This window comes from Equus caballus, chromosome 6, assembly GCF_041296265.1.
Source record: "Equus caballus isolate H_3958 breed thoroughbred chromosome 6, TB-T2T, whole genome shotgun sequence".
Taxonomy (NCBI): domain Eukaryota; kingdom Metazoa; phylum Chordata; class Mammalia; order Perissodactyla; family Equidae; genus Equus; species Equus caballus.
The window spans coordinates 5,466,760-5,494,366 of NC_091689.1; the positions used below are offsets into that span (position 1 = coordinate 5,466,760).

Consider the following 27,607-nt stretch of genomic DNA (forward strand, 5'->3'; position numbering starts at 1 on the left):
CTGGGAGCCGCGGGCCGGGGAGGGCCCTCCGGAGCCCGCCGCCCCTTCCGCCCGGGGCTCGGGGGCGGCCTCCAGCGCGCGGGGCGGGGCGGCCGGTCACGTGGCAGGTCGGAGCCCGCCGGCCGCGCGCTTCCGTCCGGCGCAGCGCCTGTCCCCGCACGTGGCGTCGCCGCCCCGGTCCCCGCGCCGCGGACCCCGCCGCCTGCAGCATGGCGCCCGGCCAGCTCGGTGAGCCCCGCGCCCGCGGCCCGCGAGGCGGTGGCGGGCGGGACCCTCGGCCGGGCCTGGCTGCACTGCGGGCCTGCGGGCGCCCCGCCCGCGCGTGCGACCCGCCAGGGCCACCCCCGACCCCGGCCAGCCTGGAGGGGGGGGTGGGCCCGCTCGATCCCTGCGCGCAGGGCCCAGGGGGACAGAATCTCTTGTGCTGCCAGTGATGACGGAAATTGTCTTCTGTTTCAGCTTTACTTAGCGTCTCTGACAAAACAGGCCTTGTGGAATTTGCCAGAAGCCTGTCTGCGGTTGGTTTGAACCTGATCGCTTCTGGAGGGACTGCAAACGCGCTCAGGGATGCAGGTCTGGCGGTCAGGTAAGGCCCCGCTTGGTTTCTAAGTCCCATCACCACGCCGTGTGATCACGTTAACCGGAACGTCATGGACTCCAGGCGCCGAGCAGACGTGAGCGCTCCTGCCAGCAGTGCTGTGCGGTTGGTGCAGTGTCACCGACGGTGCAGAAGAGCAGGGTGAGGCTCGGAGAGATTGACCAACTCTGCTCGGGTTTGCAGAGTTAAGTAAGAGAGAGCCGTGGATTGGAACCCCGCATCCTCGTTTCAGAGCCCCCCCTTGTTAGCCACTTCTTATAACACATTAATTTAGGCGGGCCACTTATGCGAGAAAAACTGACGTTATGATTCCCATGATCTGTTTTGACTGGCTCTTTAGTAGAACTGTTGACGTTAAGATTCAGGTCTCCCTGCCTTCCCTTAGCATCTCTGGTAACCATATGAAGCCACAAATCTATCATTCTTCCCCTCTTCCATAAGCTGTTCATTACCTGGCTAAGTGATGGGAACAAGGAATGGGCAAACGGTAAATGAGGCCACCATTCCTGACCTCAAGAAAATGAAACAGGCCTAGGACAGCTGTAATAAGCTGCGGTGAGGGTGGAGAGAAAGGACATACCGCCCCTGAAATATGCTTTAGAAAAAAGAGTGAAAGATCTGTCTGCTTTTGTTGTCATGTGGAAAATTTCGCTGCCTGCCCTCTAGATCCATGTAGATTTGGATTATTACCTTTGTCCTCTTGTAATCGTGCCTTAGGTGGGCAGTACACGGCTTCCCTAAATTTGACAAGTTCAGATGGCGAGAATGCCTTAGGTCATTTATTAAATAAATGCTTGATATTTTCCCTGAGGCGGTTTTCGTAGGAACCTTGTAAGAATCGTGCAGAGCAGGGCGGCTCTTTCTCAACCCCAGCCGGGTGGGCATCCAAAGTCTAGACAGTGTTCTTTCCATTGGACCCTGTTGGATCCTTTTGGACCCTTCAGATGACGTAAGGTCCTCTTCTGTAGCCTCTTTTTTCCCCCACCAAACTTTGTATTAATGGGAACAGTTCAGACACAAAGTAGAGAGAAAAGTGTAATGAAGCGTCATGTTGCACATCCATCACCCAGTTTAAATGCTTATCAAGCACTTCGTCTTTTTTGGTCTGCACCCCTCCCCACTCACCCCTGTTATGGCGATACCTTTTTTAAAAATTGGGAGTGTGAATGTGTTTCTTTCCTATTAGAGTGTGAGACTGTTCACGTTTTCATATGTATACTCACTCGTGTAATCCTTACAGCACCTTTTTGGTGTAGGTAATATTATCCCCATTTCATAAATAAGGAAACTGAGGCACAAAGAAGTTAAGTAACTTGCCCCAAATCACACAGTTTTATCCCAGGACATTAACCTTGAGGTCTGAGGAAAACTGATGAGATTTTAATCAGCGAGCATAGTGAGAATTATTCCCAAGATGGCAGCTGTTAAGGTACAAATTCTTAAATATAAAGGAGTGGCAAGCTTTTTAATTACCTCAAGTGGTTGTTAATTCTAAGAATGGATCTGCCTTGTCTGTTTTAGCGATTATCCTCATTTGGAGAATCTGGATTTTGTTTCCTGAATTCCAGGAAAGAGAATTTTGAATTGGAAACCACGTCACCAGTTTGTCCATCTATGTTGGAATTAATGTGTGTCCTTGGTCAGACACCAATCATTTGCACATGGCCCTCCTGAATACAAGGATCTGCCCAGAGAATTCTCTATCTTTTCAGTGGAATTTGCTGCTTTAAAGTGTGTATTAAGGGCTGACCCGGTGGCATAGCGGTTAAGTTATTGGCCTTCTGCGTCAGTGGCCTGGGGTTTGCGGGTTCACATCCCAGGCGTAGACCTACACACGGCTGGCTCATCACGCCATGCTTTGGTGGTGTCCCATATACAAAATAGAGGAAGCCTGGTACACATATTAGCTTACGGACGATCTTCCTCAAGCAAAAAGAAGGTTGTCAATAGATGTTAGCTCAGGACCAATCTTCCTCACATACACAAAAAATAATAAAAAATATAATAAAATATTATTTTTTACTATAAAGGCAATATCTATTGATTGTAGAGAATTTAAAAAATGTGGGAAGCTTTGATAAAAGTAGTAAAGATGGCTTACGATTCTGTGTAATATGTTGATGTGTTGCCCTCCACTGTTTTTATAAGCACACACTTTATTTCATACCTCCTAGGAAGACAGTTTGCTTCTTGCCTTTTTTCACTTAACATATGGTGAGCTTTTTTCCCGTGCCATTAGAATTTGCTAGTAAATTCTGCCAGAGAGGGTTCATGGCAGTTTGGCGATATGGAGCCGTATTTCATTATTGTGTCTTGTTTGACCCTTTGTCATATTTTGCGATTATTTTTTCCATGTGAAAGTTTTTAACATTTACATAATCAGATATATCCATCTTTTGTTTAATACTTCGAAAGAATTCCTCACATATTTAATTTTGGTACTTAAACCTTTGATTCATTCTGAATTTATTTTTGTGGGGTTAACCAGTTATTCCAATACCAACACCACTTTACTAACAATCTTTTATTTTCCCACTCATTTGATTTTTTTTTTTTTTTTGAGGAAGATTGGCCCTGAGCTAACATCCATACCCATCTTCCTCTACTTTATATGTGGGACGCCTGCCACAGCATGGCTTGACAAGCAGTGCCATGTCCACACCTGGGATCCCAACCGGCAAACCCGGGCCACCGAAGTGGAACGTGTGACCTTAACCGCTTCACCACCAGGCTGGCCCCAAAGCTAAATTCTTCTTAATACTTTTTGTCATATATTCCCAAATTACTTCTCAGTTGAATTTATTTCTTTATACTCTTTCATTAGTATGGCTCATGATTCAGTTTCCGAATTCTGAAAATTCAGGCTGTGAAAAGTCTCTCAAAATGAGAACGGTAGACTTGATGTTGGAAGATGCTTTGGAATAGTGTAAAACGTGGAATGACAGTTCAGCAACGTTCTGTTTCTCTATTTTCAGAGATGTCTCTGAGCTGACGGGATTTCCCCAAATGTTAGGGGGACGTGTGAAAACCTTGCATCCTGCGGTCCATGCGGGTAAGTATTGGTACCTTCAGTGGTTTTCAGGAATATTTTAGTTGATTCCTTTGTAGAATAAGTGAGGGAAAAGATAGGTCATAAGCTCAAAAAGAATTATCTGTGAGGTTATATTGCTTTTATCACATTCACTGCTGCAGTTCATAATACCTTGGAACCTGTTTAAAATCCAGTTGGCTTTGTTACGTGATAGATTCAGGTTGTTTTCCTCTGCTGGCTGTTAGTCCTGACCCGATAACGAATTCAGAGTGCTGTTTCCTGCTGGAGTTAATGAAAATATTTCGATTTTATGTGTGTAAAGACTTTTGTATGATTCAAATTTGGAATAAAGCATCACAATGTAACTGACTCAGAAGAGAGTTCTTTTTCAAAGTGCTTTACTTTTGTTCATTTCTGAGACACTGACTAGCATATCAAAAATGGTGAGAAACAGGTATGTTGCTAACTTAGCAGTTACAGTAAACTTCGGCAGAATGAAAGGCTATGAGGCTGAGAGCCATCAGACAAGCCTCTTACTATGGGAACACAGGGAGCACTAGATGGACGACAGTGACGTGAAAAGTCCTTTTATATCTTGTTCAGGAAAGGGGAATCGGGAACTGACGCACAAGATTTTCAAATATACCCGCTAATCTTAATTTTTAACTGTGTGTTTGGTATTCTTAATTAGGTAATGCTGGAGGCTCTAACTTGATTGGTGGGACCATTTTGGAAAGAAGTACCTTATTCTGACTTGTTTTTTGAACCTAATACTTTAACTTTGTTAAATTAGGAATCTTGGCTCGTAATATCCCAGAAGATAATGCTGACATGGCCAGACTTGATTTCAGTCTTATCAGGTAAAAATTTGAAGTTGAATTTTTAATCCATCAAGGATCAAAGATAAAGAGTACGCCAAAGCTGGTGCCTCTTTTTTAAGGTTAACATTAGCATTAGGTTTAGTTTTCTGATGGCTCATTACGGTCATGTGCTGCGTCACGACGTTCTGGTCAACCATGGACAAAATACATGGCGGTGGTCCCATAACATAGAGTACCATGTAGCCTAGATGTGTGGCAGGCTCTGCCATCTAGGTTTGCGTAAGTGCACTGTGGTTGTCCCACGATGACATCACCTAACGACTCACTTCTCAGACCATGTCCCTATCATTAAGCAACGCATGACTGTGTAAACATTTATTGAGTACCTTTTGTGTGACATTGTACACATGTAAGCATTTTGCTTTTGCCAGGTTTGAATTACCACAGTGCATACTTAAACTAAAAACAACCTTTGTTTCTTTAGGAAGTTGTCTAAATTTTAGTACATACAGGCAACTTAGATATTTGCATAAAGATATTCACTGTCACTTCTCAATATACATAACAGCTTTATTGAGATGTAGTTCATGTACCATACAATTCTCCAACTTAAAATCTATAATTCACTGGTTCTGCAGCCATCACCACAGTTAATGTGAGGATGTATTCATCAACCTCCTCAAAAAAAAAAACCTCATACCCGTTAGCATTCGTTCTTTATTTCCCCCAACACTCTCTACCCCTGGGCAACTGCCAGTCCATTTTCTGTGTCTGGATTTACCTCTACTGAGCTTTTCCTATCAGTGGAATCCTACATTATGTGGTCCTCTGCGACTAGCTTCTGAGCATGTGTTCACGGTCATCCATGTTATGGCATATATCAGTTCTTCATTGTTTTGTTGCTGAAAAATAATCCATTGTGTGGATATACCTCATTTTATTTATGAGTTCATCAGTTAATTGACATTTGGATTGTTTCCACTTTTTCGATGTTACAAGTAATTCAGCTGTGACCATTCATGTACAGGTATTTGTGTGGATGTGTGTTTTCGTTCTTCTTGGGTGCACACCTAGGCGTGGAATTCCTGGGTCTGCTGGTAACCCTGTTTAACCTTTTCAGGAGCTGCCACCCTGTTTTCCAAAGTGGTGGCTCATTTTACATTCTCTGCAGCAGTGTAGGAGGGTCCTAATTTCTCCACATCCTCCCCAGCATTTGTTAAATATTTTTTTGATTCTAGCCATTCTCGTGGGTGTGATGGGGTATCTCGTTTTGATTATGATTTGCATTTCCTCTGATGTTGAGCGTCTTTTCTTGTGCTGCTTGGCCATTTGTATACCTTTGGAGAAATGTGTGTTCAGATTCTTTGTCCCTTTTTTAGTCGAGTTATTTATCTTTTTGTTACTGAGTTGTAAGAGGTCATTTTTATCCCATTCTGTGGATTGTTTTCACTTTCTTCAAGGTGTCCTTTGACTATCATAAAAGTTTTAAATTTTGATGTCCACTTTATCTATTTTTTCTTTTGTTGCTTATGCTTTTGGTGTGTTATCTAAGAAGCCATTTGATAATCCAAGATAATGTAGAATTATGCCTATGTTTTCTTTTAGGAGTTTTTTAGTTTTAGCTGTTACAATTAGGTCTTTGATTTTTTTTTTTTTTTTTTTTTTTATGCTGAGGAAGAATAGCCCTGAGCTAACATCTGTGCCAGTCTTCCTCTATTTTTTGGGTGACCACCACAGCATGACTGGTGAGTGGAGTAAGTCCGTGCCTAGGATCCAAACCTGTGAACCTGGGCTGCCAAAGCAGAGTGCATAGAATTTTAACCATGTGGCGTGGGGCCGGGCCCCCTTTGAAGTTACTTTTTATATATGAGTGTTAAGCAAGGGTCCAACTTTATTCTCTTGTACGTGGCTATCCAGTTGTTACATCATTTGTTGAAAAGATTGTTCTTTCCCCATTAACTGGTCTTGGCACGCTTGATCTATATTTCTGTTATGCCAGCACTATGTCAGTACTGTAGCTCTGTGGTACATTTTGAAATTGAGAAGTATGAGTCCTTCAACTCTATTCTTCTTTTTCAAGATTACTTTGGGTATTCCAAGTCCTGTGAATTTCCATATGCATTTTAGGATCAGCTTGCTCGTTTCTGCAAGAAAGGGAGTTGGAATCTTCACAGGGATTGTGTTGAATCTGTAGGTCAACTTGGGAATATTGCCATCTTGACAAGATTAAGTTTTCCAGTCTATAAACATGGGATGTCTTTCCATTTATTTAGATTTTCTTTAATTTTGTTCAACAATATTTTGTATCTTGGTTTACAAGTCTTGTACTTCTGCTAAATTTATTTTTAAATTATTTTTTGTTTTTGATGCTATTGTAAGAGTTGTTTTCTTAATTTCACTTTCGGGTTGTTCGTGGCTGTTGTGTATTAATTCAGTTGATCGTATATCCTGCAGCCTTGCTGAACTCATTTATTAGTGCTAATAGTGTTTTTATGGATTCCTTAGGATTTTCTGCATACAAAATCATGTCACCTCTTGATAGAGATAGCTTCACTTCTTCCTTTCCCACCCTGATGCCTTTTCTCTCATTTTCTTTGCCAATTGACCTGGCTAGAGCCTCTGGTACAGTGTCACATGGAAGGGGGGACAGTGGACACCCTAACCTTGTTCCTGGTTTTAGGGGAAAGCTTTTGGTCCTCACCTGTAAGTATGATGCTAGCTGTGGCTTTTTCTTAAATTGTGTTGAGCAATTCTTCTGTTCCTAACTCGCTGAGTGTGTTCATCAGGAAGGGTGAGCAGTTTTCTCGGATGCCTTTTGTGCCTCTATGTAAGTGACCAGGTGGGCTTTGTCCCACATTTTGTTAAGTGGTCTGTTCCATTAACTGATGTTTAGATGTTAGACCCACCTTATATTCCTGGGGTAAACCATGCTTGGCTCAGCTGTGCGCCTCTTTTTATGTGTTGCTGGATTCAGTCTGCTAGTATTTTGTTGAGGATTTTTGTGTCAGTATTTGTAAGAGATTGGTCTGTGGTTTTCCTGTGACATTTTGTGTGGCTTTGGTGTCAGGGTACTAGACGGTGGGAAGCGTTTCCCCCCTCTTCTGTGTTTCTTGTTTTATTAGTTTTTTACCAGTTTTGTTTATTTCACTGGGGAACCTCCCCGCAGAGCCCCTCACGTTGAGGTCCTAGGAGTAGAACTCTATTTAACTAATGGTTAATTTTAGATTATTCCCGAATTTCACATTGTTCTTTTGACTTTCTTGTTACCGTTGTTGGATATGAGCTCTCTGAAGACAGAACTTACAAATAAATCTTTCACCCTTAGAATGATCCATTGTTTTTCATCCTTGTACACAATCCATTGGAAATAGAATCTAAAATCGAATGTCCTAGATCATTGGGCTCTCATTCCAAAATGAGGATGTTATCTGTAGGCTCGTATTTTACATTTCTGTTAAAATTTTTTTTTTTTTAAGATTTTATTTTTTCCTTTTTCTCCCCAAAGCTCCCCGGTACATAGTTGTATATTCTTCGTTGTGGGTCCTTCTAGTTGTGGCATGTGGGACGCCGCCTCAGCTTGGTTTGATGAGCAGTGCCATGTCCGCGCCCAGGATTCAAACCAACGAAACCCTGGGCCGCCTGCAGCTGAGCGCGCGAACTTAACCACTCGGCCACAGGGCCAGCCCCTGTTAAAGTTTTTAAAAGGTGTTTGATGTCTTGATAGTATGATGGGTAGCTAGGGTTACCCAAGCAGCAGCATTGCAGCAGGAACTAATGTCATGGGTGCCCTGCTGACTCCAGCCCCTTCTGTTTACCTTTGCTCTGTGACACTCGGGGTCCTCACTCTTCAACCTGACTTTTCACAATTCTAAAGTGGCAGGCCGACAGCTGGCATGTTCCATCTTTAGGTGTTCTGGTCACGTTTTCTTACATAGCTGTAAGCCACGTACGTTGAATTTTTAATAACAGCTAAATTCTTCTTTTAGAGTTGTCGTTTGTAACCTGTACCCCTTTGTGAAGACAGTTGGTTCTCCAGATGTCACTGTTGAAGAGGCTGTTGAGCAAATTGACATTGGTAAGTCAGAAAGACCATTTTGGAACACTGACTGACGAGAGGATTGTTCCAATTTTAAATAGGATTTCATTCTGAAATTCACTGTTGAGGGAATAGAAAATAGTTACTGTTCCCAGATTGTGTTCTGGGATGACAGTGATTAGTCTTTGTTTTCTGAGCTATTTCTTTGTGTAGAGATTCATTTGAGTTATTTTGTAAGTCGGGAATTAAAGTAGACGTATGTGTACAGTGACTGTATTTGAGAAACGGATCTGAAAATGCAGGTCATCGTTTGTTCCTGAAGGTGGAGTCACCCTACTGAGAGCAGCAGCCAAGAACCACGCCCGAGTGACAGTCGTGTGTGAACCGGGGGACTACGCTGCCGTGTCTGCAGAGATGCAGACCTCCGACAGTCAAGACACCTCCCTGGAGACTAGACGCCAGTTAGCCTTGAAGGTGGGGACCCATGTTTAGCTGAGTAGATCCCAAGATTCTGCTTGGCGCTGTTTTCCTTTTGTTATAAATGAACAGACCAAATATTAAAGAGGTGTTCTGTTAAAAAGGTTGAAAGAGAATTGGAAAGGGAATCATTCATTGTGCTGTTTAGTATTATTTGGTGTCTTTCCTCTGCAGGGGAGGGAGTGTAGTTGGCTATGTCATACCTAAAACTGTCTTGTCCCTACTTTGAGAAATGCTGCTGGTGTGTCACAAAACTTCTATTTTTTGTAGGCTTTCACTCATACGGCACAATATGATGAAGCAATTTCCGATTATTTCCGGAAACAGTATGGTAAAGGAATATCTCAGCTGCCCTTGAGGTATGGGATGAACCCTCATCAGACTCCTGCCCAGCTGTACACGCTGAAGCCCAAGCTCCCTGTCACAGGTAAAGGCCGAGTGTTCTGTGGCACGTGTCGCTGTGTCTCGGTGTGTGTGTCTTTCTTATATCGTATCTGATGAGGTTCACAATTAGGAGATAAAGTAAATTATATAATATCTCTATAGCCACCTGAAGTTTGAGATGCCAAGGGGACTTGTGAGCAAAACATATTGAGACAGCTGGGGTCCTGGGGAGAGGTCAAGTTGGGGATACAGACTGGAATGTCTTTGTCACGTAGATGATTTTGAAGATGTAGGATGGGATGGGATGGCCTGGATTTCATAGAAGGGCAAGACCAAGCCTTGGGGTAGCAGTGGAGGAACCAGGGGAGGAAAACCAGGTTTGGAAACTTGAGCTTCAACCGGGTCAAATGCTGCTGAGAATGGAGAAGTGACTGTATGATCTGGGAATGTGACCAGAAGCAGTTTCCTGGGAATTAGGAATCTGGAAGCCCAGTTGAAGTGGGCCGACATAGGAAGATGACAATGATAAAGATCTTTGAACAGAGAAATCAGGACTTCCCTGGGTTTGTAGAGTAACAAGAGGGTTTTTGAATTTTTGGTTCTGCTTTGTTCTTAAGGTGGGCTGGTAGAGCAGCTGCTGCTCCTCACACTTGATGCACGGGGCAGAGAGAGAGTTGTGGGTCTGGAGGGCGTGAAGGCCTGAGCATTGGAAGGAGGGCTGGTGTTGGGTGAGGCAAGGGCACTTCCTGCATGTACTGAAATGGCAGGCACAGGGCACACAGGCCTGTTCATTTGATGGAGGGAGCGTGCGGGTGCTTCTTCCGGTCTGCCTGCCTGCCTCTTCTCCCGTCACCAGCAAGGAGCGTTCCTTCCCGTCTGCCTGCCTCTTTTTGCATCACCAGCAGGGGGCGCTCCTTCCCATCTGCCTGCCTCTTCTCCTGTCACCAGCAGGGGGAGAGGAGGAGCCGGCAGTATGTGGCAGGTTGGAGGAGATGTTGAAATATTCTCTTCCTGAGCCTTCACATCCAGGGATCAAGTTCTGTTACTCCTCTCCCTCAAACATGTCTTGCGTCTCTCCTGACACCGCCCCGCCGTCTCCCGGCCTGCTGTGACCTCAGGATCTCTCTGCTCTCTCTGTCCTTGCTGTCCTTCGCAGCAGAGTCAACTTTTAGATGTAGAAAGCATGTGATGTTACACCTACTTAGAACCATTCGTTGGCCTGCCGGCCTGCCTGCCTGCCTGGACACCGTGCGCTGCCTGGCAGACCCTGCTGTCTGGCTCTGGACAGCCTCCCCTCGCCTGCTCCTCCCCGGTGCCATCCTCCTGTTCACACAACAGGCTGAGCTGCTTCTCTCTGGCACCTTGGCACCCCTTCTTCCTTTCACCCTGAATCTTCCCTCTGGTTTCTTGTCATTCAGATCTCACCTTAAATGTCACCTTCTCGGAGAAGCCTTCCCAGGCCACCCGGACCAGAGTAGCTGCCCTTCACACTTTGTCACCCAACTCTGTTTCACTGCAACAGTTTGCATTTTAATCATCTTCAGTCTTTGTTCCTTGCTGTACCCCCAGTGCTTAGAATATGGCCTGGAATGTTCCCTAAATTTTTATTGAATGAATAATTAGAATTTTGCACAAATTTTTACTTTTAGACTTTGTTAAATCAGATTTATCTGCGTTTTATCTCAGATATTTCCTCTTTATGGTTAATGTTCCCCATTTAGATTCTGAGGCAAAAAGTACTGCCATGTACTTTCAGTGCCCATTCTTTTTTTTCCCCCCCTGAGGAAGATTGTCACTTAGGTGACGTCTGTGCCAATCTTCCTCTCTTTTGTATGTGGGACGCTGCCACAGCATGGCTTAATGAGTGCTGCTTATGTCTGCACCTGGGATCCGAACCTGTGAACCTGAGCCACCAAAGTGCAGCATGTGAACTTAACCACTATGCCACCAGGATAGCCCCCGAAAGTGCCCATTCTCTTCATTTTCCAAAGCTTTTTCATTCATATTTCGTGTAAGGAACTTTTTTTTTCCTAAGGAAGATTCACCTTCAGCTAACATCTGTGTCAGTCTTCCTCTATTTTGTATGTGGGTTGCTGTCACAGCATGGCTGCCACAGAGTGGTGTAGGTCCGTGTCCAGGAACTGAACCCGGGCCACTGAAGTGGAGCATGCCAAACTTAACCACTAGGTGACGGGACCAGCCCCAGGAACTATTTTTTTAAAGTACCTTTTTTTAATAGATTATTTTTTTAGAGCAATTTTAGATTTACAGAAAAATTTCTCAATAGAGTTCTCAGACATTCCCTCCCTCCACCCCTACCCCCCAGGTTCCCCTGTTAACCCCTTGCATTAGTATGGTGCGTTAATGCAGGTGATGAACCAACATGGAGTCATTGTTAGCAACCAGGGCCCATAGTTTACATCAGGGTTCACTCTGTGTTGTGTATTCTACAGGTCTTGACACGGGCGTGATGTCGTGTATCCACCCTGACGGCGTCCCGCAGAGTAGTTTCACCACCACATGCCCTCCACCCCACCCCTAAGCCCTGCACCCACTGCTCTGGTTCCCGGCTCCCTAGCTTTGCTGTTTCCAGAACGTCCTTACGTTGGAGTGGGACGCATGTGCCCTTTCACACAGGCTTCTCTCCCTTAGCGGGTTGCATTTACGGTCCTCCAGGCCTGGCTTCAGAGCTCACTTCTCTCTGCTGAATCAGGTTCTGTTGTGCGTGGGTGTCCCATGGTTGGTTTCTCTACTCGCCTGTTGACGGACATCAAAAATGGAGGGACAGCTTTTGTCAGTTATGAATAAAACTGCTAAAAAACATTCAAGTACAAGTTTTTGTGTGGACATGGTTTCAGCCATGTGTAGAAATACCTGATATTTTCTCTTTTTTGCTATGTATTGCCTGTTTTGTTTCTCTGCCTTTCGCCTAAGCCCTGTGAGGCCAGGGATGTTTTGGGGGTGGGTGGGAGGGACTTTTTACTCCCCAATCCCGAGTGCCTGAACAGGCCCTAACGGTGTAGCATAGGCGCTCAGTGAGTGTTTGGCCCAGTTCTACTTTTAAAAGTGTCTACTATCCAACATAACACAAGGGAAATGCAGTATAAATTTGTTTTTAATTAATGGCCCACTATTTTTTTTATATGTGTAAACTTCTTATAAATGTTTAATCTCGAGAGAGATTAACTCCTAAAAACTCCTGCCATTGGGAAGAAAATAGGCAGTGAAAACCTCTGAAGTTGTAGCCTTCTTTTCGATTGCGTTTCAACTCTAGGCAGGGCCTACCGAGTCTGGTGTAAAAGAGGAAAACTCCAACACGTTTTGTCCCTTCTTTCCTCCCCCCCACAGCTCTTGCTTTAGTTTGTAATATTATTTCTTAAAATGACAAGATTTATAACTTAAATTTTATACTGTCTCTGTAATTAGCATAATTGTTTACTCTTGCTTCTGGATGGAAGTGGATCCCTGGTGATGACTCACCTTGTCATTCTTTCTCCCATTCCTGAATCCTCTGCTGTTTTATTTCTAGATGGGCTGGGTTTGGTCCTCCAGTAGCGCGCATGTGTGCGCGTGCGCGCATGCACGTGCGTGCGTGCATGTTCGTATGGTGTTTTGTGAAACGGGCTCAGAGTCTAGTGCATCTGTTCACTTTTCTCATCCAGTTCATATATGTTTGTGTATATGTTTGCCTCTGAATTAGACTTCACTTAAACATATTTTTGCCATCTTGATATATGGTTTTATTTTTTCGGAAATGTATGTGTATCTGACGTTACTGCCCTGCTTGGCGGTGTGTGTATATTTTTATGTGTAGTTCTCAATGGAGCCCCGGGATTTATAAACTTGTGTGATGCTCTGAACGCCTGGCAGCTGGTGAAGGAACTCAGAGGAGCTTTAGGCATCCCAGCTGCTGCCTCCTTCAAACACGTCAGCCCTGCAGGTAATGCGCTGCACTCTGGAACTCTCTGGAACCATTTTGAAACCTACTTCTTTTTAATTTTAAGAAGAATTGGCTTGTTCTAATGTGAAGATAGACATTCTTTGAATATTTCTGAAACGCTTTTGGCAAATCTGTGAACAGTATCAATATAGTAACATAAAATCTGAAAATAAAATAAAACATTATTTGCATATGTATAATCGTGGAACATTATTATGAGATAGGAAGATCAGGAGATAGATTTTGTTGTAGTGGAAACATGTAGAAAATAAAAAAGTGAAATGGCTTCATGCAATATGACTAAATGTTTTTCCACGTGGTTGAAAATGGAAATGAGAAAACAATAAAGAAGTTGTTCTTATGATACTTTGTAACTTTTTTGTAGCGATTATGAGAGAAGCTTTTTGCTTCTGTGTTGAAGCCAACCCACAACTTACTTATGTCACCACATCTGCTGACCATCCAGCACATGGTTAATTCTCTGACATTTATTCGATATTAAAGCCATTCGAGCAGGGAAGAAATAAATGGTGCGAGGTATCAGACAGGATGGAGAGAGAGTGGGTAAGGAAGTGGCTTCACGCGCCTGCCTGGTGCTGGCTGGCCCAGAGGCCAGAGAGAGGCTTCACTCCCACCCTCTCCTGCAGCTGGAGTTTTGGTGTTTAATTATCTGGTCAAACAGAGTTTTGTTTAATTTGGCGCAGACACTAGAAATTATGCTGCATAGACTAGATGTTAAGAGAAATGTCCTCTTGATTTAGAAGTTGACAAGAAGCAACTTGCAATTTTTGGTGTGTTTTATGGTTTTCTATACCAGGCGCTGCTGTTGGAATCCCGCTTAGTGAAGATGAGGCCAAAGTCTGCATGGTCTACGATCTGTATGAAACCCTCACGCCCGTGGCCACCGCGTATGCGAGAGCCAGAGGTCAGAAGAGCAGGAGGGGTTTTGTTTTCTTTGAGAGGAAAAGCAATGTTTTATCCTAAATAGGATAAAATAGTAATAGCCTTTGTTTTATTAGAGGATTTCAAATTGTTTTTTATTAATATTTCAGAATGACTGTGGACCTTGGAATACATTTGTTTATAGAAATGTGTTAGTGTTTTAATGTAATAAATGGAGGCGCCACTAGGAGTCAGTGCATGTGACTTCAGATTTAGGCTGTTGAATGCATTTGTATTGCTTAACATATGAGTAAAATTGTATGGTTCTTTTAACTACACGGAATTTGGTTAGAGTTCTATTTGGTATATTTCAGAAATATGTAATTCATGGGTTTAATAACCTGTGAATGTTACTGAAATGCTTGTGGAAGGCTGCTGAGAAACTTGATACACTTTTTCTTCTACATCAGGGATCAGCAGACTGTGGCTCATGGACTAAGGCAGCCTGCCACCTGTTCCTGTAAATGCAGTCTGGTTGGAAGAGGGCCTCTCGCTGGTTGTGTTATCACTGGCTGGTTTCAAACTACAGCCGCCGACTTGAGTTGTTGAAAGAGAGACCGTGTGGCCGCAAAGCTTAAAAAATATTTGCTATCAGGCCCTTCGCAGAATGTTTGCCAAGTGCTAGTCTAGAAGATAAAATGAAAGAATGCTTTCTCACTATTTGTTCAGTTAGATGACGTACTAGTCTGTTATTTAAATCTAATGTAAACAAAGTTAGGTTTAGAGAAGTGGATTTTATATGATCACCTTGGGGTTTTTAAAACATTATCTTTTTCTGTGCCAGGATATTTTGTGATAAATGCCTCACTTTAATTTTTATTTCCAGGGGCGGATAGGATGTCTTCATTTGGTGACTTTGTGGCGTTATCTGATGTTTGTGATGTTCCTACTGCCAAAATCATCTCCAGAGAGGTCAGTGGACATCCGTGTGCCTTGATGCACGCGTGCCTGAGGATGGCGCTGTTTGCACAGAGGGCTCGATGAAACCAGAATCTGTCATGTTTATATGTGTGCCATCTGTAAATGGGTCAAGTTTATCATTCAGAACGTTCATATTTTATGTAGAACATGAATCTTTGAATTGTAATTTTGAAATTTAGTGAATTAATTTTTCACATGAGTATTTGACTATCATGAAAAAGTTTTAATTTATATATTTAGTTCTTTTAAATATCTTAATGGCAAAGTTGTTGTATCTGAAGAGCAGAGGATGCCATCTTGGCTGGCGTGATAATGAACCTTCCTGTAAACTTTCGTAGATCTGTATAATGGGAGAAATTGTCAACTAGTCTGAAAAACCCCCATCAGTTGAATACCAAACAAGCATTCCAGAAAGGTGGGGGTGGCTTTGGGATGGGGAGACAGACAGAAAGGAAAGAGAAGGTAGCTCAGATTACTTGGAGGGGAAACACGTAGAAATGAGGGCTGAAGGGCTTGACAGTGTTTGGTTTCTCAGCCGTTCTGCCCGTTCGCTGCCGTTCCCAACCGCGGTGCCGCTGACGTGCTGCCTGTGGGTTAGGACACCGGCTTTGGCTGTGAGCTGGGGCTCCTGTATCGTTAGAGCTCTGATTCAGTCTGATGCCCTGTCTTGCTGTGAGGGCTTTGCCTTGCCTAAGGCCACTGAGCCAGGCCCTCGCAGAGTCGGCTGGAACAGGCTCTTTCTAGTGCAAAATACCACCCGTGAACAGAGCAGCATGAAATCTGTTTTCTTTCTAAAGTACGTGTATTAGAGTGAATCGTTCACATAGTCTTAGTTAAAACTGAAACAACCAACCGGAAACTTGGAAAGGACAGCACATGAGATGAGGTCAGCTGTGGAAAGCTGTGTCCTCACATGGGCTCGTCTTTTCCAAGTAGTGTTAGTGTCGTCTGTTGGAGGCGGAACGCAGAACGCGCTGCTGCTTTATTTAAAGACAGATGATCGTCTGAGATTATTTGAGGCTCTGTCTGCTTTTTTTAAATAGAAATTAATACTTAATATGTTTACAGGTGTCTGATGGTATTGTTGCCCCAGGATATGAAGACGAAGCTTTGAAAATACTTTCCAAAAAGAAAAATGGGAACTACTGTGTTCTTCAGGTGGGTGCAATTTGTGTTTGAAACACGATTTGCTCTCTTATTTTGTGTTTCTTTTTCTCCATATTTAATTTTCCCTTTGTGCTGACAGCCTTCTAATTTATCCTGCGGTTTCTTTATCCTTAATTTTGCGATTTTCCTTACTATTAATTTGTGGATTTAGTATGAGGATAGCATCCTTACCCTTAATTTTAACTTTTTAAAATTTTTGTTCGTTGAGGAAGATTAGCCCTGAGCTAACTGCTGCCAATCCTCCTCTTTTTGCTGAAGAAGACTGGCCCTGAGCTGACATCGTGCCCATCTTTCTCTACTTTATGTGTGGGACGCCTACCACAGCATGGCTTGCCAAGCGGTGCCATGTCTCCACCCGGGACCCGAACCGGCGAATGCCAGGCTGCCAAAGCCGAACGTGCGCACTTAACCACTGTGCCACCAGGCCAGCCCCTAAATTTTTAAAAATAATATATTTACCTGCTTTGCTATTCAAAAGGTCTTAAATGTTATTTGATGCAAAGTCTCCCCATCCTTCCCCTCTGCCACTCTGTTACCTTTTTTAAGATTTTATTTTTGTCCTTTTTCTCCCCAAAGCCCCCCCGTTACCTTTTTGAAAAGTAACTGGTAGTTTAAATTTCTTGCTTGTCTTTCCTGAGCCTATACATATTTAGCCACTGTTGGTATTTGCATTTCTTCATCTTTTTTCCCCCACCGCCAGAAAGGCACACTGCTTCACCATCTTGCAAATGTGTCCCGTGTGTGTGTGTCTTGTCTAGCCAGGCCGCAGTCCTGGAGGGGGTCAGGACTGGGCGCAGGCCCTGGTGCCGGTGGTTGCGATAGTGCCGCTCCTCTTGGAGGTCGTACAGCGCGTTCTGTGTCTCGATGGCCATGGTCAGGGGGCCTGCTTCCCAACACCTTGGCCCACATCGTGTTCTTCAACTTTTCATCTTGGTAATAAAATAGATGAAAATGACGTGTCATTGTGGTTTTGATTTTTCATTGTGTGAAGTGAACATCTTTTCATATCTAAGGCTGTTTCCTTTTATGAACTGTCTGCCCAACTTCTTTGCCTGTTTTTCTAATTGATGGTTGAGATTTTTCCTTACTGATTTTTAGAAGCTCTTATGTGTTAGAGAAACAAGTCCGTAGTCTCAGATTATACATGGATAAAGCAAAGAGTTATTTGAACTGAAAGTAAAAATTCATAATGCCATTTTTCAGAAGGTGTTGATGTCAGAAAATCTTTGGAATCCCAACTCTATATGATGGAAGTTAGTGAGTACATCTCCTTTCTTGTAAGAGACCAGTAATTGCATGGTTCACCGTAGATTTCATATCAGATTTCCAAAGAAGGAAAAATAACACATTAAATACACATAGTTCTTTTTCTTTTTAGGCCGCTTGATAGCAAGGTTAACCATTCAGTGAGCTCAAACTATATTCTTGAATTTCTTAAGTGTTTTTTTGTTCTTATTGTTAAAAGTGTTAAGTACTTACAGCTTATTAGCAGTTACACGTAGCATCATGGAGAATGTTTTCCCAGCCCTGAGCCCATCATCATGACCTCTTGAGCACCTGACAGCATCATATTTGAGGGTGTAAAAAGAATATTGGGCTTCCTCGATCTTTTATTTTTTTGAGAGTTTGGCTAAGTTTGTACGTGGACACATAATTACATCCACGAAACAGCTGTTCCTCTGCCTGGCCGAGGAGAAGTGTCTTGTGACATAGTTAATAGGAGGGCATGTTCCAATTTTAGAAATTTTATAATGCAAAGGAAAAAGGAGCATTTTAGAATTCAAGAAAATGCGAGTTAGCAGAATTTATATGAGGGCTTGCTTATAAGTTGTAGATATGAGTGCTTTCTAGGTCAAAGATCATCCTAGGGACAAATGAAGGGCCAGCCCGGTGGTGCAGCGGTTAAGTGCGCACCTTCTGCTTCAGCGGCCCAGGGTTTGCTGGTTCGGATCCCAGGTGTAGATGTGGTACCACTTGCAAGCCATGCTGTGGTAGGCGTCCCACATATAAAGTAGAGGAAGGTGGGCATGGATGTTAGCTCAGGGCCAGTCTTCCTCAGCAAAAAGAGGAGGATTGCCAGCAGATGTTAGCTCAGGGCTAATCTTCCTCAAAAAAAACAGACAAAGGATAAATAAAGAAATACTTCCAAGTTTAGAAAAATACCTAGGGAGAGAGTGATTCTAGGCAGATTATTCCCAGGTCTTAATATCTTTTCACTTCAAAATTTTGGAGGAGAGGAAGGTAGCAATAAATGACAAATCTTCCTTTTCAAGTAACAAAGACTCATACTGCAAATGCTATTTCCTTCCCTTTAACTTTCTAATTCAAGTGTTAGCTAGGTATTTTGTAATAGATTTTTAGGAAGAAAGGAAAATTTACATTTAACTTTTGTGCCCCTGCCTGTTCTTGTAGCAAATCTGTTTTGTCTGCTGGTCTTTCAAAAGGGCTACACAGACAGTGCCCCCCAGTTAGCCTAAGCAGAAATGCTGTTGCTGGAATCATTGGTTTTATTATGTTTGGTATAAATTGTAAAACCCTACAGGGTTGTAAAACCTGTAAAATTTTGGGGGGCAAAACGTTGGTGCCTTGCCCTTCTCTTCTGCCCATATTGGCATGATCTCTCATGGGCTCAAATTAGGAAAAAGGCGTTTTGTACATAAAATAAATGAGACTTTTTGAGGGATGTCGATGCATTGCTTTTAACTCTTTGAATTTGTGTTTTAGATGGACCAGTCTTACAATCCAGATGAAAATGAAGTTCGAACCCTCTTTGGTCTTCGTTTAAGCCAGCAGAGAAATAATAGTGTCATCGACAAGTCGTTATTTAGCAATGTTGTTACCAAGAATAAAGATGTAAGTTGGAAAATATCTGAACTGAATGCTAGTAATTCAGTAGGTGTGTTTTCAATATTTATAAGCTTATGTATTTAAGACCTCTATTTAAAACTGGCTGATGTGCAAATTGCTAGCTCTATCTTTGATTGTCAAGTAAGTTTCAGAGCTTAAAAAATGGATAAAAGACCATATTAGAAGCTCCTGTGCATATGTACGTAATAGAGATATTTATCTTCAATTATACATAAATGAGATCATATCTTTTATGATTCTGTAACTTGCCTTTTTTCCATGTACTATGCTCCAAGTGTGTTTCTCTGTCAATAAATATAGATCCACGTGTTCATCTGAAAGGCCATGTGGTACTTGATGTGTGGATGTGCATGGTGGGTGTCCAGGTGGCTCCCATTTTCAGTGATGTGATCTTTTTTTTCTGTAGTCAAGTATCTGCTCTTAGGCTGGTTGTCATCTTTCAGGACGGACAAATTCCTAGTATAATAATGGTGATTTTTTTTTTTATATTTACATGTGTTGTATCATTTAATATGCACAGCACTCTATATGAGGGGGTGACTACTATCATTTCTATTGTGAAGATCACAAAATTGTGACATAGGGGACAGATAAGAAGTTTGCCCAAGGTTACATGACAAGGAAATGGATGGGCTGGTATTTGTTTTCTGAAATCCTCAATTGGGCCTTCGGTTTTGAAGGATGTTTTTGCAGGGATCTAACGTTGGCTGTACTTTTCCAGTACTTCAGATGTGGAACTCCGTTCTTTTCCGGTTTTGTCTGCTGGCATGCCTGCTCTTCTTGATTGAATGCTGGGCACTGGATATGTAGAAACTGTGGAGGTGTTCTGAGGTCTGGATGGTGTGTCTTCCCTGCAGAGAGTTGACCTGCACTTATGGCTGGCAAATCAGGCAGAGGCGGGTCCTCTCCATCCTGGCAGGAATTGAGCTGATTGGAGTCGGGGCCTCGGTCTTTGTGAGCACCAGTCTGTTTGTGGTTCACCCTGTCCTGCTGGAGGCACCAAGTGTCCCCTGGTTCCACTCGTCCCTGGTGCGCTCCAGCTCCCTTTTGGCCCCTGAGTCCTGTGAGACCTCCAAAAGCTGTGCTCGGCTCCCTTACCTCTTCGTTTATTGGCCTTGCAAGTTGGAAGATGCCCTGGGGGAAAGCGTAGATGGTCTCACTCATTTCTTCCTGCTCCCTTTATCTCTGGGATCTTTGCCTCTCAGTACTTGCTCTTTTATTGGCTCTGTGTTCAGCTTTTCTGTCTGTTCCTAGAAGAGGATTAGTCTCTTAGCAAGTCGTTCATTTAGCAGAAGTGAAGAGAGGAGCTGTTCTTCCCCGGTCCACTCCTGAGGCTTTAGGCGGACTTGCTGAAAATAAGCTTTAAAAGCTTTATCTGGATGGTTCTGTTAATAAGCATGACGTGACGAAGACGTGATCTTTGATTTAGTGGATGTTCCTCCACTTTTGTCTGTGAAGGTTCGTGGTGTCCTGAAGGAAAGGACCACGTAGGTGTTAGATGTACAGTGTCTTCCGGCTCTGTGGAAGCCGCTCCTGCGGTCAAGGCCGTGAGGTGCAGAGAATTCTGCGTGGAAACAGTGTTTGCAGCAGCGTTACTTTAAGCATCTCACAGTAGAAGAAGGCCTTTTTTTGCTTTTGTTAGCCTGGTTGCTTAATGTATTGTTAACAACGCTGAAAGCGTGCTGGCCCAGACTCCGTGGTCCCAGGTTGACAGCTGTGCCGAGCCACCGAGACTCTTCCCTCTGTGAGTTGTCCTTGTTACGTCGTGGCTGTCGGACTGCTGAATAACTCAGTGATATCTGACAGGTTTTGTGCCTCTGGCTCTGCTAGCTTGGATGTTTTTCACAAGGATCGAAGGTATGATCTTAGTCTTTTCTCTAAATTCTTCTCTCCTTGTTTCATATGTATTTTTTTTTTTTAAGATTTTATTTTTTTCCTTTTTCTCCCCAAAGCCCCCCAGTACATAGTTGTATATTCTTCGTTGTGGGTCCTTCTAGTTGTGGTATGTGGGACGCCACCTCAGCGTGGTTTGATGAGCAGTGTCATGTCCGCGCCCAGGATTCGAACCAACGAAACACTGGGCCGCCTGCAGCGGAGTGCGCAAACTTAACCACTCGGCCACGGGGCCAGCCCCTCATATGTATTTTTAATAGAAATTTGGAAACTTAAGGATGAGAATGATGGTTTTATTCTCTGTATTCCCCTCCCTTCTTTTAAAGCAGATTTTTGTTAACATTCCAGCCTCATAATCATCACATTTAACTATTAGGTCTGAACGGTTTCAGTCTTGAGAAAGCAGAAGTGAGAGTTAAGCGTTACTAAACATGTTTGAATTTTTTGCTCTTCTCCCTTTTTTTGAATAATGCTTTAATTTATTTTAATTTTTTATTCCGTGTTTGTAAGACTGGATTCCCTCACTCCCAGCCCACCCCACCCCTGTTGCCGTGTCTCATATTCCTTGATCCTGACGCAGAATTCCAGGGTTATATTTAAAGGTAGAGCTCTGGGAAAGCTGGCTTTCGTTGTTAATCTTAGAACCAAAGGAATAAAATGTATAGTTGATGACTCAAACACAGATAGAGTCAAGAAAGAATATATTACGTCAATAGCACCAGAATAGTAAATTCTGAAGAGATTCTAACACTATTTTTTTAATTAAGCTTTTAATTTTGAGATGAAAGTAATTGTAGATTCACGTGCAGTATTGAGAGTTCCCATGTACCTTTACCCCTTTCCCCTAATGGTAACGTCTTGCAAAGCTGTATTACCACATCACAACTGTGACATTGACATTAATACAGTCGAGACAACTTTTCCATCACCACAGGCGCCCTCATGTCGCCCTTTGACAATCACACTCACATCCCTCCCGCCCCCACCCCCTGCTTAACCTGGGGCAGCCGCTAATCTCTTCCCCTTTCTGGAATTTGCACTGATTGTGCGTTCATGAACAGGTTTTATGTGAATGTAAGTTTTTATTGCTCTGCTGTAAATGCCCGGGTGTGTCATTGCTGGGTGCTGCATGGTATCATAGCTGTCTGTTTAGTTATTTGAGAAACTGCCGACTATTTTCCAGAGATGCTGTGCCATTTTACATTTTACACCAGCGCTGTTTGAGTGGTCCAGCTTCTCTGCATCCCCACCAGCTTTCAGTGGTGTCACTTATATTTTTTAAGATGGGTGTGTGGCAGTGTCTCATGATTTTAATTTGCATTTGCTATGGCTAATGATAGGCATTTTTTGTGAGCTTTTTGCCCTCTGTGTATCCTTTTTGGGTGAAATACTTTTTCATGTCTTTTGCCCATTTGCTTATTAGATTTTTTTTGTTACGGAATTTTGAGAGGTCTTTATATATTTTAGGTGCTAGTTGTTTGCTGGATATGTTGTTTGCAAATATTTTCTCCCAGTCTGTAGCTTTTTATCCTCTTAATACCGGCTTTTTTGCAGAGCAGAAGTTTTAATTTTGATGAAGTCTGATTTATCAGTTGTTAGCTCATTTATCACTTAGCTGCCGCTTATACCCTTGGTCCATGTAGCACACCAACATAGGTCATTGTCCTTCTTTGTCATTTGTATTTTCTCTTTACGTTAAAGATGGTGATATTTTGGGCTATAATATTTGTTGTTTTATTCTATTTAGACTGATAGTTCACAATGCGTTTTTGAATAGTTTCTACTTAGAATATTCTAGACAAAGCAGAAAATGATTCTAATTTGATTTTCCCTCAACAGGCTGGCCTGTGTGTGGGCATCACAGTTGTTTGCAATGTCTGTGAAAATTATTCTGTGTTTTTTCTCAACATAAATGTCATCACGCCTCCAGATATTTGTTGGTACTGTGGTAGAGAAAATATTATTTGTCAGTTTTGGAGTGGATATGGTATTTCCTATCTTGTGTGATTTGTGAACAGGCCTAAGCCAAAGTTGCTGCAAAAGGGCATCATCAGTTTGAGTCGATGACACATTAGGCGTTGTGCTGAGTTTCACAACCAATATGTTAAATGTTGATCTTTTCAGTAAAACATGATAGTCCTTGGCATAAACGGTTAATTTCACTGTCATTTGGGTGAGAGAACTGCATTATAAGTCTGTTACAATAAGTGACGTGTAAGATACTTGAAGTTGAAGGAAGTTTAAGAAGCCTGACGTGATTTACCGTGCTGTGTGTTTGCAGTTGCCGGAGTCTGCGCTCAGAGACCTCGTCGTAGCCACCATCGCAGTCAAGTATGCCCAGTCTAACTCCGTGTGCTACGCCAAGAACGGGCAGGTAACAAGCTGCCACTCCCCTGACGGGCAGCTGTTTTACCAATGGTGTTCAAAAATCCAGCTGCCTCAGGTCCCACACCAGCTGAAATGGAAAATTTGCCAAACTTTGCTCCCCTGGGTTTGTCAGTGTTTGCTCAGTCGCTCGGCGGATGGTAAAGCTCCTGATTATGAGGTGTCTTTGCAACTAAGTGTCACAGTCAGTCCTTGCTTCTTGCTCAGAAGGAGTTGCACATTCTGGATTAGTGAGACTGACAACTGCTACAAACTGGTGTGTTCCTCCCCTCCCCACTGTCGGGAGCATTTCCAGTGGAGAGGGAGGAGAGAATGCCAGTGCCATCCACCAGCCCCTATTTTTGCAGATCGTAGATGGTATTTTCGCATCTGTTTCTTAGGTTATTTTACCAAGGATCCGTAGACTAGGAGTTAGGGTGATCTTTTAAAGTCAGGTTTACTGAGGCATAGTTATATACAGTAAAATTCATCCTTTTTTAAGTGTAGAGTTTGACCAGTCTTCACAAATCATATAGTTGTGTGACCACTACTGCAATCAAGATAGTGAACTTTTTTTTTTTTTTGGTGTGTGAGGAAGATTGGCCCCAAGCTAACGTTTGTTGCCAGTCTTCCTCTATTTTTTTTATATGTGGGATGCTCCCAAAGCATGGCTTGATGAGCTTTGTGTAGGTCTACACCCAGGATCCAAACCTGCAAACTCCGGGCCACCAAAGCAGAGCATGCACACTTAACCACTAGGCCACCAGGCCGGCCCCAATATTGAACAGTTTGTACTGTCTGATGTTGAACTTCTTTCCTGGTGCACAAGCCATAGAATGCAGGACTGAGCGAGCTCCTCACTCAGGCTTCTCCTGACACTGGGATGAACCTGGTTTTGCCGTCGCTTCAGCAGCACTGGGAGCCCTTTCTTCCCACAGTGTCTTGAGCTCTTCTCTCCACATTTGTTAAGATATTTGGCCCAAAAGTGGGAGAGGTGAGTAGATATTAATTAACACGTGACCTGGAAGACCCTTTCAAATTCCGAATTGTAGTGATCACCAACTGTTAAAAGATTGCTAGTCTCTAATGACAGAGACCTTGGAGACTGTGGCTACTGGTCTTCTTGGGCTCAGGGTCTGATTAAGTTCCAGTAAGATCACACTTCACTGCTGATATCCAGGAGTTCTAGAAACTTCCAGAACATTAATAATCATACTTCAGAGGTCACTTAAGAGGTAAAACGTATAAATAGTAGTCATAAACCTCCTACCTTCACCTCTTAATGACTTAAGAATTATTTACATTTCTCTTATTTTGGCCGATATTTTCTTGCACAAAATTAATAGGTAGATTTTGGGGAATATGTGCAGAAGATCCTTTGAGAACAACGTGTTTCTGGAAGAGGTGTTCATTTTAACGTCCATGTTCCTCAGGTTATTGGCATTGGAGCAGGACAGCAGTCTCGGATACACTGCACACGCCTCGCAGGGGACAAGGCAAACTCTTGGTGGCTCAGACACCATCCCCGGGTGCTTTCGATGAAGTTTAAAGCTGGAGTGAAGAGAGCAGAAATCTCCAATGCCATCGATCAGTATGTTACTGGAACCATTGGTGAGGTAAGGCCTCTCGCTGGGTCTGGCTGGAGGGTATTAATGCATTCACCCTTTTCCGTGTAACACACTTCACCTTGGTCACTACAGAGAGAAAAAGGTATTTTTTTTTTTTTGAAATTCTATATTGTCTAAAATTGCTAGTCTAAACTTCTTACCAATTCCCTGTTGTCTTCTGTCTCGTTTAATTTCCTTCATGGTTCTTCATCCCTTTCTGTCTCCATAAACCTTCTTCTCTATCTTTTTAAATTATAACCGTTGGTTTAGTTTTATATGTTTGCACTTCGCCTGTTGATTATAAGCTTTTGATGGCAGGGACCGTTTTTCACTTGTCTCAAGGTGTCGGTGACAGAGCCGAGCATTGTGCTTGCTCTGCTGTAGGTGTGTATTCAGCGTTAAATACAAACCACCTGATGGCAGGTGACCAGTGTCTTCCTTCTCCCCTCGCATTTGCTACAAGCTCCATTAACAACTCACTATATTTTTGTTACATTTCATGTTCTTTGACGTCTTCTGTTTTGAAGAAGGGGTATGGGAGCATTAAAATCACATGCATCAGGCAGCCTGTCAGAAGAATAGAATTTAGCCAAGTTTCTGGACGTAGCAAGTGCTTAACAAATACTAGATGGAAAACGAGAGAGGCCCAGTAATCAGAATGTCGGGGCCTTTTTGAAGGGGCGAGTCGGCCACACTGAGTTATCCGTTCAGAGACGGGGATCCGTGACGTAGGAAGTGTTGAAAGGGAGGCTGCAGACTGTGCCTTGTCACGGTGAAGTCCTCGAAACAGCTTTGCATTTTTACTTTAATCTTCTATTTTCTGTTTGATATTATCCAGCAAAACCCTGCTAATTGTCCTGGAAGGGTTTATGTGTAAACAAGAATAAAAGCATGTTGTTTAAGCCCAAAAATCACCCAAAATGGAAGCACCTTCTTGAAATATGGTTATGAATCATATTTTGATTTGTCTGTGAGACTTGACTGTATGCTTGAGGCTAATTGTATAAACACAGTTCTAGAATGTCCATCGTCTGTTTTGTTGCTTGCTGTAATAGAGGGAAATAAAGTAGTAGATTTAACTTAGGCAGAGATTAAAAACAAAATACGTTTGAAATAAGCTTATTTAGAAAGTAAATGATAAGTCTTTATTTGCTGCACTTAGACTCATTTTTCTTCATTAATGTTAAAAGCATCAAAAAAGAGATTCTATATATGAGATTGAATATAAATAAGAGTCCTTATTCATAATTAAGAGATTCTAGGAAAAGTGCCCAGTGCTTTCCGGCATTCTGATTCCATCAGGCAAGATGGTGGCAGAAACCTTCCTCTCCCCTCTCCCCGTGACTCAGGATGAAGATTTGGCAAAGTGGAAGGCACTGTTTGAGGAAGTCCCTGAATTGTTAACCGAGGCAGAGAAGAAGGAATGGGTTGACCAACTTAGTGGAGTTTCTGTCAGCTCCGATGCCTTCTTTCCTTTCCGGGATAACGTAGACCGAGCTAAAAGGGTAAGTGCGAATTGGTGTGCAGGTGCGTAGAATTGGTCATGATGCAGAAACTACTTCAGAAATCCTGCTTCTGATTTTTAGGTTCTGTGAGTTATAATCCAAGCTATGGCGGTGTGATATGTCCGTAATATTTAGGGAATTATTTTGACTTTTCCATTTGATGTATAGATGACCCAAATCCTGTTATTTTGTCTTTTTGACTGAGTGAATCAGTGTGAATCATTGTTAGCTTATGCTTTTTAGAGAGGGATTTTGAATTTCACGTGTTAACATAAAATCGTATTTTGGAAGTCAATATTTGAGTGAATCAGTGTGAATCATTGTTAGCTTATGCTTTTTAGAGGGGGTTTTGAATTTCGTGTTTTAACATAAAATTGTGTTTTGAAGTCCTTATCTGCTCTCCCCTCAGAGTGGTGTGGCGTACATTGCTGCTCCTTCTGGGTCTGCCGCCGACAAAGTTGTGATCGAGGCTTGCGACGAGCTGGGAATAATCCTCGCTCATACAAATCTTCGGCTCTTCCATCACTGATCTCGTCACATGTTGCTTTATGGCTTGCTTATGTGGAGGTGAAAAATCATGTGTGAAATTCTGAAAATGCCTTTAAAAAGAATAAAACATTAAATGTTAAGAATCCTGGATCCACAGTGTTTGGTTTTGTATTTAGTGTCTTAAGGGCGTGGGCTCTTGAGGTGACAGACGTTGCACACAGCATTTGTGCTGAGACCTGCGGGGCACCGCTCCCTCCTGGAGCTCAGCTCCTCCCACAGCAGTCCCCATGTGAACCTGTGAAAATCGGCGGTGAGCCAGAGAGACGGGCAGCGCCCCAGTGGAAGACTCGAGCATCCTAAAGCCCACGGGTTTCCTCACAGGGGATTCTGCTCCTGGGGAGTTTCTTTTCATCACAGTTCTAAAAAGCTTGTTTGTCCACCTTCTAAACAAACAGCAGAGTGTTTCCTGTGAACTAGAGCTTTCAAGGGGATTAATAAGTCTTCTCTTGACCTCGTAGAGGGATAATGCCAGTATGTACTTGGCCTTGTGCGTTAAGTGAACTG

At 42.9% G+C, this 27,607-nt stretch overlaps 1 protein-coding gene across 1 annotated transcript; it reads left to right on the forward strand.

Moving 5' to 3' along the window:
- The first annotated feature begins 65 nt into the window (after positions 1-65).
- Positions 66-27,193, forward strand: ATIC (5-aminoimidazole-4-carboxamide ribonucleotide formyltransferase/IMP cyclohydrolase). The gene is made up of 16 exons (XM_023642279.2): positions 66-228; positions 460-586; positions 3,574-3,650; positions 4,423-4,489; positions 8,437-8,525; positions 8,809-8,960; positions 9,234-9,390; positions 13,162-13,287; positions 14,105-14,212; positions 15,056-15,141; positions 16,219-16,308; positions 19,042-19,170; positions 23,360-23,452; positions 24,876-25,058; positions 26,399-26,554; positions 26,964-27,193. Exons 1-16 carry the CDS (start codon positions 210-212, stop codon positions 27,081-27,083), a joined length of 1,779 nt encoding a protein of 592 aa, XP_023498047.1. The 5' UTR covers positions 66-209; the 3' UTR covers positions 27,084-27,193.
- Positions 27,194-27,607: the final 414 nt, after the last annotated feature.